The sequence below is a fragment of the Betta splendens genome, chromosome 24 (assembly GCF_900634795.4).
Source record: "Betta splendens chromosome 24, fBetSpl5.4, whole genome shotgun sequence".
Taxonomy (NCBI): domain Eukaryota; kingdom Metazoa; phylum Chordata; class Actinopteri; order Anabantiformes; family Osphronemidae; genus Betta; species Betta splendens.
The window spans coordinates 4,677,757-4,697,069 of NC_040901.2; the positions used below are offsets into that span (position 1 = coordinate 4,677,757).

Below are 19,313 nucleotides of genomic sequence, written 5' to 3' on the forward strand. Positions count from 1 at the left end.
TTTCACATACAACATACAGAAATGCAAATGCAGCGGCCTGCGTCCGCGTATCCCCGCTCCCCTTCGACAGCAGGTTTCTCCCTTTTTCGCCCCCCCCCCGCAGCACAAAACGTGGCCCGCGGCGACGGGGGAGAAAAGGCCGAGTCGGCTGGTTCCCTCTGCGAGCGCGGGGAAAAGCGGGGCCGAGGGGCTACACAAACACAACCAGCAAATACGGCACCTAAGCATAAAGCAGGCTGTCACAACATGCGGCGTGGCTAATTGAATTCTTCCTGGCAGCGCTGAGAGGACGCAGGCCGTTTTATGTTTAGCTTCATTGAATTATTAAATCCAAGAAGGAGCACGTTAGCATGTGGGGGGAACATTCTCCAGACTTGTTCGGCGGCGGCGACTCTGACTCAGACCCGATGCCGCCTAACGAGACTCGAAACGAGATTACGTCTGTTAATTGCGTTACTCCCGGCCCGCATCTGCAGCGTAGATCGCCGCGTCTACATTACCTCAACCAGCACCCCCCCACACACACACACACACACAGCTCCGCTCTGCTAATGACTTCTACTGGGTCAAGGTACATTTGAGCTGTTTGTGTTTTGCTCAGACGCCGCGTATATTGGTGATGAATAATTGAAAAGTGGGTGCATGTGCGCATGGGTCATGAACGGGGGGGTGTACCATCCGAGTCCGATCCACACGTATGCAGACATCTGTCTGGGCCTGAAGGTGATGTGACGCTGCTCTCGGTTTCTTTCGCGGCTACCGTTGCACATTTTTCATTTCGTGCCGGTGTGCGTTTCGCCCCGCGGCCTCCTCCTGGACGTCGTCTCCTCCTCTGCAGCGCCTCCCCCGGCACCACTGCATTATGTTGCATTTGCATCGTATTGCCTCTGCATTGCCTCTGCAGGACCGGCCTCCGCTTCACCCCCGCCCCCACCGCCCCCCTCTTCACTTGCCCTTCCTCATCACCCTCTCTTTCCCTTCGGCGCCAGGCCGGGGGTTCGCGCGGGGCAGGACGTAGCTCAGTAGCTTCACACACGCACCTTTGCTGCTGTGTTACGGTGTTCAGCGCTCAGGGAGGTGGCAGGGAATACGCAACTGAACGCTGCAAAGATGAAGTTTCAAAAAAAAAAGAGGGGGAAATACATCAGAGGGAGGAAATCCCTGGCAGGAGGATCCCAGCTCAGCATTTTCTCCCTCACCCGCCTCTCCCCCCTCCATCTCCCTGTTTTTACCTCCCTCTCCCCTCTTCTGCATCCTGTCTCTATGGATCTCTGGCCTCTCTGCATTGAATTTTTTTTCTCCACGAGTTTTTTTTCCAATTCAGGACGGGAGGCTTTCCCTGCTAGCGGTCCCCGGCCACGCCCCTCCTCTTGCCTCCTGCGTGTGAACGGCCGTTGCGTGTGTGTGCGCATACAGCGCATGCATGCATTTAAATGTGCTGCGTCTGCGGAAGAAGGTGATATCTGAAGCCCGAGCGGGGGGACGCATAAAGCTTTTACGGCCCCTCTCACCATTAAGCCTGACGGTCCTTTGTCTCCCATCTGGGCAATACATATTTCAAAGCGGGCTCTCGCATAACAGCGTGAGGACATGCATGTTGCAGATTGTTCCTATGATGTTAATAAAGGTGGCTTATGTGGATTAAGTTGCAAACAGGTCCAACGGAGCTGGTGCCTTCACCCCAGAGGCCCAGTGTTGATGTACGGGATGTCTCAGCCGCCGGCCACAGCCAGCTTCTCAATAGGGAGCAGGCTCTTATTAAAGGGCTGTTTGTATTGCCTGCTGTTTTTTTCATTAGCAGGAATCTTATATCATCGCCTCTGAATATTGCATGAGGTTCGGGGAGGCTTGGTTGTCGTGACACCGCCGTAATATTTCACAACAATCAAAGATGGATGAGCCTATTCTTCTAGGTAAATAGAGGAAGGCCTGGCGCAGATGAGGAAAAGCCCAAAGACGGTGACGGTGACACAGTGAAGGGAACTGAGGGAGGAGGAGGAAAAAGTGATTGGAGTCCATAAAAATGAAAATGTACTGTAAGACAAATGGAGCAGGCGAAGACGAGGGAGCAAGGTAAATGAGGGGGAAAGGGGGGCGAGGACACGAGGGGGAGACGGGGTGAGGAATCGAGGCGAAGGGAAGAAGGAGGAAAAAAAATGAAGTGAGAGATGGAGCTATTAGAGGGTCGGGAGAAAGACTTAGTGAAAGACCCATGCTGCTGCAAGTAATTGAAAAGACACCAGGGCTGATTTAGGGGGGGGGCTTAGCTGGGATTGTTGGGATGCTGCTAGTGAGTGAAGGAGTAGTGCAAAGGAGGAGGGATGGGTGTGTGTGTGTTGGGGGGGCGCTGCATTGCAGAGTGTGAGGAGCGTGAACAGTCGAACCCCCCGCGGTGCTTCCCTTCATCACCTCTACAGTCGTCATTAGCGCAGCCCGGTGCAAGCGACCCTCCGAGGCCCGTAATAAGCAGCGAGGCTGCAAAAAACATTACGGCTAAATCCACGCGAGCTAATTACCGGGGGCGCCTCCGCTTTTCGGGCGGCGGTCGCACGACGCGGGCAGATTTAAAGGAATGAGCTTAAATTTGAGGAAAAAAGAACGGTGCGCGACGGTGACGGTGTGGGAGGAAGGTCCCCGTGCTGTCACACGTGAGGGTCACACGTGCACGAAACACGCCAAGAAACTTTAAAGTAGATCACGATTCCACACACACACACACACACACACACACACATATGCGTTTGATGGTGGAAAGGACCAGAAGCTTCCTCAAAGCTCACCTCGTCCACTTCCTTAACTTGCTAATACAACCGGACACCACACCAACAAACACGGCTCCATGACACACACACACACACACACACACACACACACACACACACACACACACACACACACACATATAAGGCCTGTCCGTTCTTTCCAGGGGCGCTGACATGTGATACTCGTGCCCGCTCAACCCATCTCACGTTACAGCCTCCGCACTGCGCCGCTTCATTTACACTTGAAATATTCATGTTTCTAATTTAACCCCCCGGGTGCTCAGGTGTCCCTTCCTCCACCCGCCCCCCACCCCCCACCCCCCGGAGGCCGAACGCCCGTAGACCTGCAGCCTAGGCGTTAAGCCACGCCCACCAACCTTGGGACTGGCTGGTTCCCTGTGTGTGTGTGTGGGGGCTGATAGGTGGATATTGAACGCTGTATTATTAAAGGCTGTGAATTCTAAAATATTTCACACCAGGCTTTTCCAATAAAGGACAGTTTATTTGTAGAACTAATTCATGTCATTCATTATGGGCAGATAGACAATGAGCTTAGTAAAAAATGTGGACGCTTGTTCTACAAGGAATCAGACACAAATCACATCAGGTTTATTTAATGTTATGGAGAGAAAACAATGTCAGTGTTCACTAATGGAAAAAGTTTTAAAAAAAGAGCCAACCTTTGTTGACTTAGCAAACAACAGAGGAAGGACGTGGTGTCTGTTCGTCCTTAAACCTGCCCCCGTTTGGTGCCACAGGCACTTTTGTTAGACCATTAACTAAATAGGGGCTATTTATCTTAAACAGTTTTCAGGCCACTGTGGCAATAAACCAAACAGAGGCCACTCCTCTGCACAAACAAGGCAGCTCCTGCGTTACCGGCGCTCTGTTTATACCAGACACCTCTAGTCACACTGTGTTAGCTCGTAGCATCTGGGCTCGAGAGCTGCCAAGATCATATTTGTGTAAGACATGGCTTCATGGAATATGAGTTAGTCCCCCTCATGCGTCTTAGCAGCCTCACAGTGTTATAGTAGAGGAAGGCGCCCATAGTTGTTTTCAAAGGACTTCCGAGGGCAGGTTTCAGCCAGGTGCTTGGTTAATTGACCACCAGCCCAGTGTTGTAGAGGTCAGCGGTCCTGGACCTGGGTTCAGTTACTGGGACTTCCAGTAACCGCTTCCTCCCACACTCCAAAAACATGCTGTCAGCTGGACTGGACTCTACTGTACATGGTCTGCAGCCGAGCGTGAGTGATAGTGGAAATGAGTGAGCGTGACACACATGCATATAAGATCCACTCCCAGCGTAACTCTCCTGCTGTTTTCCTTTAAATGTGTTTTATTTGTGCACCTGACCATTTGAGGTAATACAGAGCAGGGCTGCCTCGGTCCCATCTGTCACTCAACTTCCCAGACGTCTCCGATTGGCTGCTTTGGTGCTGCAAGGAGGGGCAAACGCAGGGACGGCCGAGTGCAGCTTGTGGCTTGATGTTCATTGAAAACGTGATGTCTGTAGTTGCAGATGATAAGCATCTTACTAGAAGGATGTTCATTTTGATTCTGGCGACCCACATCTTCCCTATTCGGAGTAACAGCTACAGATCTAGCAGGTATATGTGGAATGCAAAGAATGCTTGGTTCATGCTAGATCATGTCCTGTGTGGTGGGTGGAGAGTCATTTGAGTCTACCTTCGCTCCAACCCCCAAACATGGTTAAATTACAGCCCAAATATAGTAAAACAATCCAGCCCTTACTTTAGTTTTTTGATGTCTAGGAATGACCTTCATGCCTGCGTTCCGTATCGGTGCTGTTCTAAAAGGCGCACGCGGCAGCGGCGCCGTAGCCTGCTTTGCCTTACTAGGACAAGCCAACGCGGACTCATCGACAGAAGCAGCAGGGTTTATTCAAACTCCCACTTGCCTTTTCAAAAAAAGAAAAAGAAAAAAAAAGAACCCAACATCCCAGTTACAGCATGTTCCTGTTGCCTAGCAACCAGCTAGGTCTTGAGAGAGAGAGAGAGAGAGAGAGAGAGAGAGAGAGAGGGGAGGAGAGGCGTCATAGATGTGTATGTACGGCCACAGCTGAGTGTTAGAGCAAACACTGTGTGCTGCTTCTCCATCTCTGTCTGCGGCTCTCGCTCTCCACAGCCTCACCGTCATGTAATGGAGCACAGTAGTACACGCTGAGTCCTTCCTCCTGTGCCCGCCATCACCCACCGCTGCACATGGGAGAGGTGATTAAGCGTCAACTCACGCACACTTGTTGTGCTTACAGATCGAAGCGTGAGAAAAGATGACATAAGACGTAATGTAAAGTTCATGGTCTTTTATTTGAAAAAAAAAAAAAAGACTAGCATGTACAACTTGGAATGAATGTAAACTGAACTCAGATTAACAGCTGTGACGACTGGTGCGCTGACGCTCCCAACAACATGAGCTGCGAACACAGCACACACCCCCACTACACTCTTATCTGAGTTGAGAAACAGAAGAAAAAGAAAAGTGAAGGCCAGTGATTCTCTCTTGCAAGAAAAGAGGACAGACACTCCATCTCAGTGAAAGAACAAAATAAAACAAAAAAACTAACGGAAAGCTCACCATAAGACTTTAAGCCAAACCCTCCTTTCCAAAGGGTAGGACGCACAACTACTAAGATGGCCATCCAAGTAACATAACAAAAACAAAAGAACATGCCAGACATTTGAAAATGTATTTTTTGTACACTGTTTTTGTTTTTTTTCACTTTTTATCTAGCATACAATTAAGTCCCATTCCACTTTAATGCTTGAGCTAGAACCTGGTATATGCTCTCATCTTAACAGTACAGGGCTCCTCTCCAAATACAAAAAAAACTGTACCAAACCAACAAGAGGACAGCTTATAGTGGAATCAGCACGCTCTGGTAGCCCGGAGGAAGGATGAGGGGGCGGGGGGTTAGTGCTCCGGTCTCAAGCTGCATGCATGAAGAACAGAAAACAGAGAGAAAGAAGAGATGGCCAGCCCAGACATTTACCACTAGCAAATGGAACTGGAAGGAGTTCGCCAAATGCTTTTGCTTTAGTCTGAAGGTAGCAGTTACAGGGTTTGTTATTATCTTTACTTGTTAAGTACTGATGCTAAATTGATCTCTGGGGGGAGGGGACAGGGTCACTAACCATCATTTTCATGCAGATGTTTTTGTATATTTTTATTTTTTTCCTCTGTAGACAGAAGGATATTTTATTTCAACATTCAATTATTTTCTATACAGAAACAGTATGAATAAATGAACATTTTTTTTCTCAAGAGGTAAGTAAAACATTTTGATTTTTTTTTCTTTTTTGTTTCTTCTAAGAGGGGACAGGGCGGGGCGAGCGAGGTTCACTTTGCAGTCATCATCTGTACAAACTCTGCAGAGAGGAGAGAAAAAAAAACAATAAGGACATCAGGTTCAGGGCTTTGGCACCGCCTGTTGCCAGAAAGAGCAGTCACCTGCTAAATTGGTAAATGCTTTATTAATTTTTTAATCAACTTGAACAGGTTCGGAACACACATCCTAATTAGTGTCCCCTTTCCAAATGGGTTCCATGTTCATCTCATTAAACTCATTTGATTAAAAACCTCATGCCTTGTGCTTACAGTTGAGAAACAATGTGTTGGCAATATGCACACACATACACACACACAGATAAAAGACACATTAGAAAAACAAGAGGACGCTTTAATTGTCCCTGGAGAACATATCATATATAATATGTTCTGTGGTATAATTGGATGGATGTAGAAGTAGGGCACTGTTCAGCCAAGACTTATGGACTGTTCATAATGTATCAACAGCCTTCGAGAAAATGAGCACAGGCTCTCATGTAATGTGCCGAGGGACCAATACTAGTAGGAAGTGAAGAAAGAGGGAGAGGAGAGTGAAAGGCTCTGACGTGCAGATGATAGCACAGAAGGATGGTTTTGCCCATCTCTGTTTCAGCAAGCTCTATACCTCCTATGTAATAACTAATATGTGTGGCTGGCGTGTCTCTCAGTAGCCCTCAGAGAAATACAAAGCTTGGAAAATGAATACTCTGCTCCCCCCCTTTAATAAAGGATTCTGTGGTGGCCTAGAAATTAAAGCTATTTGTGCACTTTGAGATTTCGGTTTGTGCTTCCTCAAGTAGGTTCGAGACATGTAGTTTGTTTGTACCTTCATAGTTGACCTGTCCGTCTCCATCGATATCTGCTTCTCTGATCATCTCATCCACTTCTTCGTCCGTTAGCTTCTCTCCAAGGTTCGTCATGACATGACGGAGTTCTGCTGCGCTTATGTAGCCATTTCCATCCTGGAAACACAGCATGGGATCAAAAAACAAAACACATACAAATACATATATAATAATATTCCTATCAGACAGATTTCTGAGCTGGCATGGCAGCTGTCATTGTTAAGCAAGCAAAAATTGGAAATCGAGGACTTGGTTATGTTAGACTTTTATTTTTTAGGTCATTTTAAGTAAAAGGTTTAAAATAGATATAAAGACAATTGTTTGGACTACAGAGAAATACAACCATCTAATCAAAGACTCAAATATTACCTTGTCAAATACTCGGAAAGCCTCGCGGATCTCCTCCTCACTGTCTGTGTCTTTCATTTTTCTGGCCATCATGGTGAGGAACTCAGGGAAGTCAATGGTACCATTACCTGTAATAGGTGATCAATGAGGACCATTTAATCAGCAAAAACTACAATTAACTCAAAAGCAAACTCGGATGAGCAGAAATAACAAAGCACTTAGCTGATGAAAAGCTATTTTTTCCTGTGAATTTACATTGCTGTATGAGCTATAGCCAATCTCTTGAGCTGTCCTGTGACTATGCAACTTAGGACATGAGTCATAGCAGAAGAGGAAGCAGCCTGCGTATCGTTTCACTATACACCTCCCTTTGTGGGGGTTGTATGTGTGTCTCTGCATTTTGCTTTTTTTCCTCCGGGAAGCCCTGGAGTTGCATATGTTATACACAGGCAACAGGACTGCAAGGGGGGGGGGGGGTAACCCACGGCCATTCATCTATAATGTAGATGTACAGTATACTGTGTAGCTTGTCCTTTAAGGAACCTGGAAGATTTTTCTGCTTCCTCTGCTGGAAAGTAATTGGGGGGTGAAGTAGCAGAGGAAGTAGGGAAGTAGCGTTATCCTAGAGTCCATCAGAAAAGGTCAGTGAGGGTGGTATTACTAATGCCAGCTGGTGTGTTGATGCTATAGGATCAATATCTTTGGTGCAGTTTTAAAACAGGATTAGCAGAAGCGGCTCAACCATAGAAAGAAGGAAGTAAACCATGTTTGTGGCAGGCACAGACAGTCAGAGTTGAAATTTGTGATTGACTGAGGTGAAGGTCAGGGACAGGGGATTAGTCCTGGGGTGTGATGGATGGAGCACAAGGAACTGTATGCAGATTTAAGCAATAACAGAGCATGCCTCGGAGAAGAATTGGACAGAAGAACAGATTAAATGTGTGTATTTGAAATGAAAAGAGATCTGTGTTGTGATGGGGCAGATGGGGATCTTATAGCCCCGGGTAAAAATCTAAGGACCTGTTATCTAACACACATAGGCCACCAGCAGCTCCAAGGGAGCACAAGCTGCTACTGGGGGGGTTGGGTGCCACTGTCACGGAGAAGAGCAGGACTACAACTGGAAAGCCATCATCTCAAGGGGAAGAACAACTTGATAGAAACAGGGCACATAGCGAGTGATATCTGCACCACTCCACCTCAGGCCAGCTGCTGTGATGGAGGAAAGAGGAAAGGGTGGGGGGTGGAAGGAGCCATGAAGAATAGGAGAATGGAAGGCGGGGAGAGATAGAAAATGGTGGGAGGGAGGGAGAGGAAAAAAAAGACCAAGAGGGAGGGAGTGGGCGCAAGAGAAGAAGATGGAGATGAGGGAGATGTGAAGAGGAAAGAATATAAGGAGTGAACCGAGTGGGAGATGGTGCGATTACACATAAGAGATGCTGACGCAAACTATAGAAGGCTGAGGCGCGCGCGCGTGTGTGTGGTCATCATTTTTTCTGCATCACAAAGCCAACCTCTATTCTGAGACAAGAAGGATGGGTAGGATTGTGTAGTGATGACGAGCAATGAGCTGCAGCTAAAGCTGGTACTTTTGTCATACTGTTACATAACCCATAATTAAATAGTTTAATCTTGTCTGATACATGATTTCATTTTCTTTTACATGTTTTACATCGTTACAGTCTGCCCATACCATCAGCTCAGGCATGTGTGATTAGTTTGTGACCCGATGAGGGTGTCTGTGCAATCAACAGCAGTGAATCACTTGATACTGTAATCCATGCTGTTCCGAATCTGCAGCGTGGCTTTTACAATAAAATCACTACGAGACTATTTCTTATAGCAGCTCTTTATCTAAAGCTCTCCATCCTCTCCTCCTTTCTTTGCCATAGCTGCCTTGTTTGGTAAATAAAGCTGATTTACAATGGGCCAGATGACATCCCATGGCCGCCGATGTGGGTACTGGATGTGCAAAGCGCAAAGAGGCCTTATGTAACCACTTTTATTTTCCATTACCAGCTTCATTGCTGTCTGACCTAGATTGCATCAGCCAAGGGAGGCAGAGGCGAACAAGGGGATGTTAGTGATCGAGGGTGTGTGTGTGTATGGTTGCTCTTGCTTGTAACTGAAGGAAAGGGGGAGGGATGCTGAAAATGGTGGGAGGACGTTTCAATAAAGTGGCAGCCAAGCTGCGGTGGAATTGATTTTCCCTGATCAATACAGTCCCATTTACAAAATCCTATAAGCTGACAGAGCACCACTGGGGTGAAGGCCTCACTGACAGCCAACATCCTCGATGCTACTGCCCAAGGACGGCCAGCTGGAAAGCCACTTGCCAACTTTCCCTCTCTCTTTCTGTCTGTCTTTTAATCACTCACTCTCTCTGTCTCTCGCTCTCAATCACAGTGCCCCTGGGACTCACTGCTGCAGAGTAGACTCAGTGGACAGGGCAGGAGGCAAATAGCACAATCTGAATTATGGCGCTCAGCATTTGGCACCATCGCTGACAAGTTTTTGACAATGCCTGCTCTACGTCCCACCACTGCAAGCACCTCCTGCACATCCATATCATCATTGTTAGCTGTGATGGAGCTGAACAAACAGTGACTAAAGTGCTGACACAGAAGGACACGTCATGTGAAAATAAGCTGGCTGGACAGTTGGCTTGGACAGTTGGTTGACAGTTGGCAGGAAAAAGGGAGGGACACAGCTGCTGTGTTTCAAGATGGGGCAGTAATGGATGCTCCATCTAATCCCTCGACCATTTGTAACAGAGGTTTTACCACGTAGCTAATGCAATAAAATGCTGATTGGTTTTCAATGGTTTTATAACACTAGAGCCAGGATTTAAGCCGTGCCTGGAATCTTAAGAGTGCCTTCTGCAGGAATGTCATAATGAACACATTATCGGCCTAAATACTGACTGTGACATTTCAGGAAGTGTAGTCAAATGATTAAGGACCTCCTTTTTAAAAATCATCTTATGTTCTTATGTTTAGTGATATTACAGGTGCAGAGTTTCAATGCGGATGTTCAAAACAAACTTGAATCATGCTGGTACTTTATGATCAAGTGTAATGCTTACCATCAGCGTCCACCTCATTGATCATGTCTTGCAGCTCAGCCTCTGTGGGGTTCTGGCCCAGCGACCTCATGACTGTGCCAAGCTCTTTGGTGGTAATGGTGCCGTCACCATCCTTGTCGAATAAGGAGAAAGCCTCCTTGAACTCTGCAGGGGTAGAGATGAAAATCAGAGCTTAGATTAATGCTGCTGTGCAGAGACAGTAAGGGGTTGTGTTAGGATGCTGCAGTCAGGTCCTAAAGGTTAATTGATTCTTGTTTGCGACATGACTGCTGGGGCTGGGTAAACTCATCAGGCTCATGCTTGTCTGTAATTTGGCCTAGATGGATGGGAACTAAAGTTGAAGTTGTACATGCGGTGAACTCAACCACAAAAAGATCTTATCTCAAATTGTGAAAGAACAAAAATGAGGAGAACTTATAGGCAGAAACAGTAAAAAAACGTTCACTGTAAGTACTTTTTACGAGACATTTCTTTATCCTAGAGGCCATAAAAAACTCATTTAGTAAAAGGGAATATTAAACATTAGCCTTAGCAAGATAATTTGCCACAGAGGGGGTTGGACAAGGAAGAAGCTGTGTAGCCTCCATTGTTAGTCCACATCATTCCTATCAGGAAACCTGAGTGGGGCATCTTACGTCTTACAACCTCACCTGGAATGCTGTTGCTCAACTTGGTCCTGACTCATCATAGATTCTAGGTAACAATCTGCTAAAGGAGGGTGTGTGTCAAATCCTGTTATGTGATGCAAGCTAACCAGCTGAACCTCCACCAGTAGCCATTAAATATATGATAAAAGGACTTGGCTGCGAGGGCAAGTGAAAAATAAATGAATATATTTTCTCAGTTCCTACCTGCAATCTGTTCCTCTGTTAGCTGGTCAGCCTGTGGTTGGAAAAAAAGGAGGAGGAAGAGTGTTACAAACACACAACTTACCCAACACGGTAATTATTCCAAAGCCCAACTGTTGCGTCATTACATTCCACAGGATCCCCACCCACCGACCAGCGCACAGCTCAACAATAACTACAGTGTTCAGGGGGTTGGCTGCCCTCGGTGCAACGCCATCACCGCTGGCCTTAGCTGTTTTACTGTTGAGGCTGCAGTAGACATGTTGACTCTTATTAGGAGTGTTGATCAAATAAAAGGCTCATTTTGATATTTGTACCTAAACATTTACATGACATATCCAACATAGCAGTTGTCTACATCCATGAAATGCCAATGATGCACAGAATCAATAATGACATTTGCTAAAAGTCAGTCAGACGCCTTTTAAACACTAGTAGCTGTAGTAGAGTGGCTCCACCATGCAACTCAACTGGTGGGCATCAAGACAGTGTCATAAAACGGATGAAGTTGCTGTTTCCAAACCAGAAGAAATTACTATATAGGTGGGATAATTTCAGGATATATGACCTTAGGATTTTTTTCCATGATGAACCCATGATGAAAATGCCTGCTGCCTTGAAGCAGTTTAGTTCCCTTCCCAGCCTCTTCACTAGCTAGGACTCTAATGGCTGATAGTGACTCACACATGCTTTAAATGGCCTGGAAGCGAGGATGTGCTGCCAGGCATTTTTACATAGATGGATCAAGCTTCTTTGTTGAAGAAGCCACAGATTTCAAAGAAACCGTGATGTGCTCATGCAGCTTGTGGTGCAAATAACTCCCACAGGTACCCTCCCTCATCTCTGCTTCAGAGGGAAGTTTGTTTTATTAACAGGCCACTGTGGCACCATTTTTGCACAGCAACAAAGGAACACACACACGCATGCACACACACACACACACAGTCGCTCTTAATGGCATTCTTCCCGTACACCAATACTTTCCACTTCCATGTTTCCTGCAAATTAGTCAGAATAACCAGTTCTGCCTCAAAGCGCATTCCTCTCGTCCATTGGTGTGTAGTTGTTTGTAAAAGCCATCTAGTCTTAGACACACACTCACTCACTCACACACACACACATCCAGTTACACTGCGTAAACTTGAGCATCATTATAGCCATGTTTGGAAGTGAAATTGCTTTATTCCTGTAAGTCAAGTCAGTAAATAAAATTTGTTGCGTAACGACTAGATTAAGTTAGACCAGATCAAATTTTGCAGATGACTGCATGACACACAACAAGCTGACCTTTAACTAAAAACAAAAGACTCCTCATTCAGGCATCCACAGGACGGATCGATTCAGCCAGCGCGGGGCTCGTGGATAACTTCAGCAGCCCTCATACAATTAGCTGATATCATTCAATAATCTGCTCCGCACACAACAACACACTTTTCTTCTCCCTCCCTGACCCTCTTCCTGTTTTCATTTCCATCCGAGAAAAGGAAATATCGGGAGACAAAACAGCCCTGTCAATGCTAACGTGCCACCCAGTCTGAAAAATATTTTGAGTCTTGTGTATCTACTTTCAGCTGCTCCTCTTATCTCCTAGGTTCTCTTCATGTGTTAATTTCCCTGCTGATGAGCCTTCGTTCCTATCTTGCCCTAGTCACCCTCTTTGTCATGCTGTGTTGCTTCTGTTGTATCTACGCTGTCTCTTTCTGTCCCCTGCTGTCTCTCTAAGTGGACTGGGTGTAGGGTTTGGTGACTCAGTGCTATGGATCCTCCCTTGGCTTAGGCCCAAGCTGTTGAAGCCTTACAGCGCTGTCGCACCACCAGGCCCACTACCAGCCCATCCCTTTTTCTTCCCTTTCTATTTGCCAGACCTTTTTTTCCTACCGTATCTTGTTTTCTCTCAATACAGGTAGCATGCTGTTCTTAGGAAACTCCCTGTGATTCACCATCCACTGTGACTTATGGATAGGCCCGTTTGCTGCCAGGCTTCCTGTCTTAATAACAGCTTGTAGAGGATTGGGAGTGTGAGTATGTGTGTGTTTGGGTGTGTGTGTGTGTGGGGGGGGGGGGTCTTCTCTGGCTGTCGGCCGCTGGCATGAGTGGGTCAACCACTCCCACTGTTGCCTGGCCAGCCAGCTTCAGCAATGCGCTCCCCAAAGGACTGTAGGAGGCAGAAGGCATTTCACGGGCCCAGTGAGGGATATGTTTCGTTCTCACTTGGTGAGAGGTTTAATTTGACATGGGATGCAAAACGGTTTGCCTTAACACTAACTATAATGTTCTTATGTGTGCTCTCTTTAGCAGTGCCTCACAGGTTTTTAAAGTAGACCTGCCATCATGAGAAGGCCAAACAAGTCCTGTGAAAGCTTCTATATTTTCCATGTGAAGGGTGCAAAACCAGCTGGACTCACAGATGGGTGTGTCACAGACACACACACACACACACACAAATGCATACTTCTATTTACCATGACACAAGCCGACGCATGAAGAGTCAGACAGACACACTCCCATTCAACAGGAGCACTGAGCACAGCACAGTGTTGAATGCTTGTTCTCTTTGAAGCTGGACAAAAGACTGTGAGGCCTTAGGTCCGGGTTGTGTCTGGAGGGGAGGAGGGAGAGAGCGTGGATGTAAACAGCACCAGTATCCCGACGCCCTGCAGACAAGGCCAGTCCACCATATGGTCTGGCGGTGGTGGGTGGCCGGGTACTCCTCCGCACCACAAGCTCTTTATCGCCCCTAGACACTGGAACATGGGACATGGCCTAGGTGTTGCAACCAAGAATATAAATTATTCACTGAAGCGGATCAGATGTCCTTCAAGTTACTAAACATGCATCAGCCAACAAGAGCGTACCAGGAACAGGATAGGGCCCTAGCATGGTCCGACTACTTATTTGATACTTTCACCTCAATGGGGGAGGCTCTTTACGCTTCAGTGGGTGTATTGATGCATAGAAGGGGCTTAAGCCCGTGGACTCAACTTTTCAAACGCTGATACGCAGGCCAGCTCCACAACAATTCCACTTAACACTCCAATTACTGCGCTGCGATGCAACGTGAACCTGCTCGATGCCATATATGGGACATCTGATCACAGCCAGGGGTTGGGGTGGGGGGAGGGGGTGCACAGCCTCTCAACTCTCTCACAAGCCATTAATGATCTATAACACTTGATAATCAATGGGTTAGCTCCAAGGCCTCTTTTGGACGACCAGATCGTTTCCACTTCTTGTTACGTGACGTAGCTGATGGAGGGGTTGTGTTGCGCTAGCGTATTTATGTGAAGGTGATGATCTAACGTTGGAGCTCTGTAATATTCTCATTTTTACTAGATTTGGTGTAGTTTTTACAAGGATGTCCACAAAACCCAGGAGCACTCGACGTTCGGTGGTGGCCACTTCCACAAAAAGCTTCTTGGACAACTCACTTGGGCAACACATTTGCTTAACATCGCGAATTTGCAAAGAGGCAACCAAATCAGCCGACATAGCATAAATAGATAACACAGGTGCAAGATAAACCCTCAGAGTCCGCAGTGAAGGCGGAACTGCTGTGGCTTTCCGTAGCCCTCGCAGTCCGGCCGATGCAGCGCAGCCATAACCTTGTAGTCACAGAATATGGTCAGTTTCCGTTGCGGAACACCAGCGCGTGTACCGAGGGCGCGCGCGACGCGGCTCGAGCGGCGGGATGGTGCAACCTAGAAATTGGGGAAGCGAACGCAGCCGCCTCGCTTCTCCTCCCGGGCGACGGGAGACCGCGAACGGCGGCGGCGGAAGACAAGAAGAGACGCGAATATATATATTGCGAAGGTGTGTTTGGAACACACGTTAGAATTGTACCTGCATATGACACCGCTGTGTTTCAAATAACGCCAGGGAGGCTTCCCAACACGCCTGCGCTCGCGAGGCGGATTGTAAGATGTAGCCGAACGCACGTATGGCTTAATAATTATGCTGTAATAACCCAAAATAGCTCGTTAGTTATCCTGATACCGCCGAATGAAGTCCAAGAATTAATTCGATCTGCACCACGCAGCCACGGACCAGCTACCTGACCCGACAAAGCCCGGGGACCGCTAATGCTGTAAGAATTGCGCAGTTGTGATGAAATACGGTCTCATTTTGAAGGTGAACATTGTTTAATGCACAAACCCGTTTCGTAAAGCGAAGGCTGGTCGGAATTAGGCTTCGCGTACCTCACGTACTGGATACAGCGTTAAAATGTGGTCTGCGGGCGTTTTCCGTCCCCGCTACGCATACTAATAGCTCCTAAGAACAATCAACGGCTAAAGAGTAAATACACATGCGGAAAAGCGTTAAGCCACGCGGGGTCCGCGCTGGTGGCAAAAGCGGCTCCGCTACTGTTAAAGCGCGTTTTCCCCCCTTTCTACACAGAATGAATGACGATACGTACCATGTCGGATGGGTTGTGTGCTTGTCGGTCTGTGGAGGCAGACTAGGAGTGTGGTCGTTCCTTAGATGGAGTTCCACTGGCGGGTTAGGAGTGTGTATATTGGCCGTGGCCAGAATGGGGATTGCCTGTGTATCCCTCCGCCACGCTAGCACTGATCACTCACTTCCTTATTTCAATTCAGGGCTGTTGCAGCAGCAGAGGCTCCTCTGCAGGAGACGTGTCAATCACTGGGGCTAAAACGCCTGCAGTGCACCGACACCGTCCCTCCAGTCATGTTGCACTGCACGGCCGGGGGTGCAGTGGCCATTTAATGTTATCAGCAATACTGTTTTAATAGTTTAATACTGTCCAAATTACTAGATTAGTGCATGCATAAACACATACTGCAGTTGGTCTATAGTAGATTTCTAGACATTATTTACCCCACTTAATTCCCCAACTGAGGCTTTATTCACCACAGTCTGTTTCTAGTACTATATGTCTCAAACTAATAAAAACTCCCAAGAAATGATTTTTTTTCGTTGCTTGGTAGACTTTCTTGGGAACTTTTAGTCCAACTTAGAGAAAGCAACAATAAAGTGACCCACCCATGATAAAATAGGCTTTTGGGGCCATAATTAATACTTCAGCAGAGCAACAACAACTATGCCATAATTAAAAATAGTAAGCAAAGATTTGTAATAAGCTGCCACCACTCATCATCATCGTCATCTAAATAGAAGTACAATGATGTTTTTGAGACAGAAATGTGGACTTAATTTCAGTTATCGTCACATATTAATAACATGAAATGTCAAATAAAATGTAGATGTCATCGTACCCCTGGCAAAGATTAATAAACACCCGAAAGTTATAACTATTTAAGTTTGTTGTTTTTATAAATAGATGTTGAGATGAGAATATTGTGCAGTATTTAAATGTTAATATTTATGTCCGTTTACCACATAACACTGTTGTTGATGTTATTCTGTTTTATTATACATTTTGTAAGTTTATTGCCAGATGTAGCACTTTTCTTCATCAGATTGATTCTCACAGGTGGAGAAAATGTAGAATGTGCCTTTAAAATGCATGAAACTAATATGAGACCCCACAACAATAATTAATGAGCTTCATGCCTACATGACTGCATAAAATCCCTAATGGCGCATTGTGAAGTTGCCACCTATCCATCTGCCTCATTATTCCAGAGAGAGAGGGGAGAGAAGAAGGGTGGATTTCTTTGACATAGCACTAGTTCGCAACCGCGGAAGGATACCGCTAGTGTCGGAAGCCGGCCGGTTGACACTGGAGAATCTGCTGTACTGGTGTGTGATGGCGTCTCTTATTGGTCGCTGCAGACCTGCAATATTATACTCTATGTGTCGGACTCGTTGATTGGCTACACGGGACCTGCATTGCACCAGGCAGTGGCACTAGATGGATATATAATAAATATAAATATAGGGAACTTAAGAACGATCGCACCCTTCAGCGACGTGTTATCTTTGCTTAACTACCGTTGATAATTAAATAGATGCGTTGGGTGGAGAAAGAAGGAAAATGCGACAGGTTTTCATTGCTATGGCAAGTGCGCAGACTTACTATTGGCTGCCACAGCGTATGGCAGGCCTACGTTACATTAACTATGGACGACGCATGTAAATGCTGCTGCCTAATTATTTAGGCGGTTAGGAAAGGGAGAGGCCATTTGTTCTTTTTTTTGGATAAAATAGTGTCTAATAGTGAGCAGAAAACAAGCTCAGCAGGTAGAATGACGACGCAGAATTTGGCAAAGCTGATAGTATCGCAGTGAGTTGTCGACTCTCTCTCTCTCTCTCTCTCTCTCATTCTCTCGCTCTCTCTCTCTCTCTCTCTCTCTCTCCAGCCTGACACTGACGGAGGGCGCATCTGACACAAGGCACCACCCAGTGGATAAAGAGTTGTTTACATCAACAGGGGACAGAGAGGAGAGATGCCACATTTCTAGACTCTGACAGGCACATAAACGTCTGTAAATCAAATAAAATACGTTTGATGCAGTTTCTGTTTAATGGAACAGCCAGATGAGTTTATAAGGCAAAAGATTACCGTTTTAATATTAACGAGACTACAATGACCACACAAAGTAGATACAACAATTAAACATGTGTAACGTGACCGTAAAAAGATGCAAAACAATCACAAAGACAGAAAAAATGACCACAAAATGACAAGAACACAACGTGGCCCCCATTTGTGGTTGTTTTCAGGAGGAGAGGAGGCTTTTTTTCTCCCTCTGCCCACTGGATCCGTGTTTCATAATCGAATGCTGTGCACATGCCTGCGATATTTTTTCCACTTTTCGCTTTTATTAACGCGCCTTTAGGGCCGACGGCGAACGTCCCCCAATGTGAATCAGCACACGCATCTTATGTTAATACTTTACGATTGTTTTAGCGCATCGTGGCCAATCACTGCACCTCAGTCCAGAGTTCGCGGCTGCGTTCTCGTCAGGTCAAGTGACTCTAACTCACGTTGAGCTGCTTCATGTGTTAATCTACTGGAACTAATCAGGACTTCTCACTGAATTTGTCTGATGTTTCGCCCTGTTCAGCAGGAGAAACGCTTATTACATAAGCACATATGCATTTTTCTCGCTGCCTAGCGTCTCTCAGTCACATTAAGTTTTTTTTAAGCACGGGTGAGTGAGCGCCGTTTTTCAGGCGCTCTCAAAGGGCCCGTCTCAGGTGTATAATAGGGATGAAAGTCTGAAAAGACTTTCATTTGCGCGTCACAGCTGAACAATAATGTGACTGTGGCATTTCAGAGAATGCCAGCATTGTGTTCATCATGGTGTATCATCCCCCCATCACCGTTAGCAGATCCAGATCCCAGTTTTCCTGAAGCTGACAGGGAAATCGCCTTGTTAGGACACGCGGCCCTCTCCTCGCAGCCCTCCTGGCACAGCACGCCACGCTTGATTTAGTGTTGTTGTTGTTGTTTTGTGCGCTGCACTGTACGAGCTGCAGTTGTAACGCGTGACTGATTTAATAATTAAGAGTGTTTCTGGGGGGGGGGGCGGCAACATTCGCTCATTCAAGCCCCAACGACGGCCCCGTAAAGTGTCTCGGCGCTTGCTGCATGGGGCAACTTTCTGCTGAGCACCCAGTTACACATGGCTCCACATCAAGAGGAATTAAATCAACGCCGCGGTTCTCCACATGTCATACTGCAGCAAGGGCAGCTTAGCTGGATTTACTTAACCACGCGCTAATAACCCACAGGCTGATTTGAACAGAAGGCTGCAAAATCTCATTTCCTCACCACAGATATGTGCAGAAGCTCACTTTAACCTCTCTCCACTGCTTAGGCAGTCCCCTTTAAACACTTCAGAGAGAGGCATTAGTGCATTGACATTATGCAGCTGCTCGAGGCAGTGTCCAAGTAAAATGCTACAGTCAGGATGTTTCATCTCATTTTGTTACTCCTAACATCTGTGCGAGAGTCACATTGAACATCGCCGCAATTAGTGAATCGTGTTTATTCTAAACGCCAGGACAGGAAACTCCTTCAAGGCTTTGTCAATAACAGGTGCATCATGTATGCAGAGGGGACACTAAGAAAGCAGACACGAGTCGGTGAATATGTTTGTGACACCAAGGGCAACAACAGAGACTAAACTAAGTGAATAATTCATGTGAT

At 46.6% G+C, this 19,313-nt stretch overlaps 1 protein-coding gene across 1 annotated transcript; it reads right to left on the reverse strand.

The window, feature by feature from the left end:
- Positions 1-5,073: 5,073 nt before the first annotated feature.
- On the reverse strand, positions 5,074-15,791 carry calm1b (calmodulin 1b). Its single transcript, XM_029140399.2, has 6 exons — positions 15,651-15,791; positions 11,240-11,270; positions 10,389-10,532; positions 7,325-7,431; positions 6,937-7,072; positions 5,074-6,151 (listed from the first exon to the last, which is right to left on the reverse strand). Exons 1-6 carry the CDS (start codon positions 15,651-15,653, stop codon positions 6,123-6,125), a joined length of 450 nt encoding a protein of 149 aa, XP_028996232.1. The 5' UTR covers positions 15,654-15,791; the 3' UTR covers positions 5,074-6,122.
- Between the last annotated feature and the right edge of the window lie 3,522 nt (positions 15,792-19,313).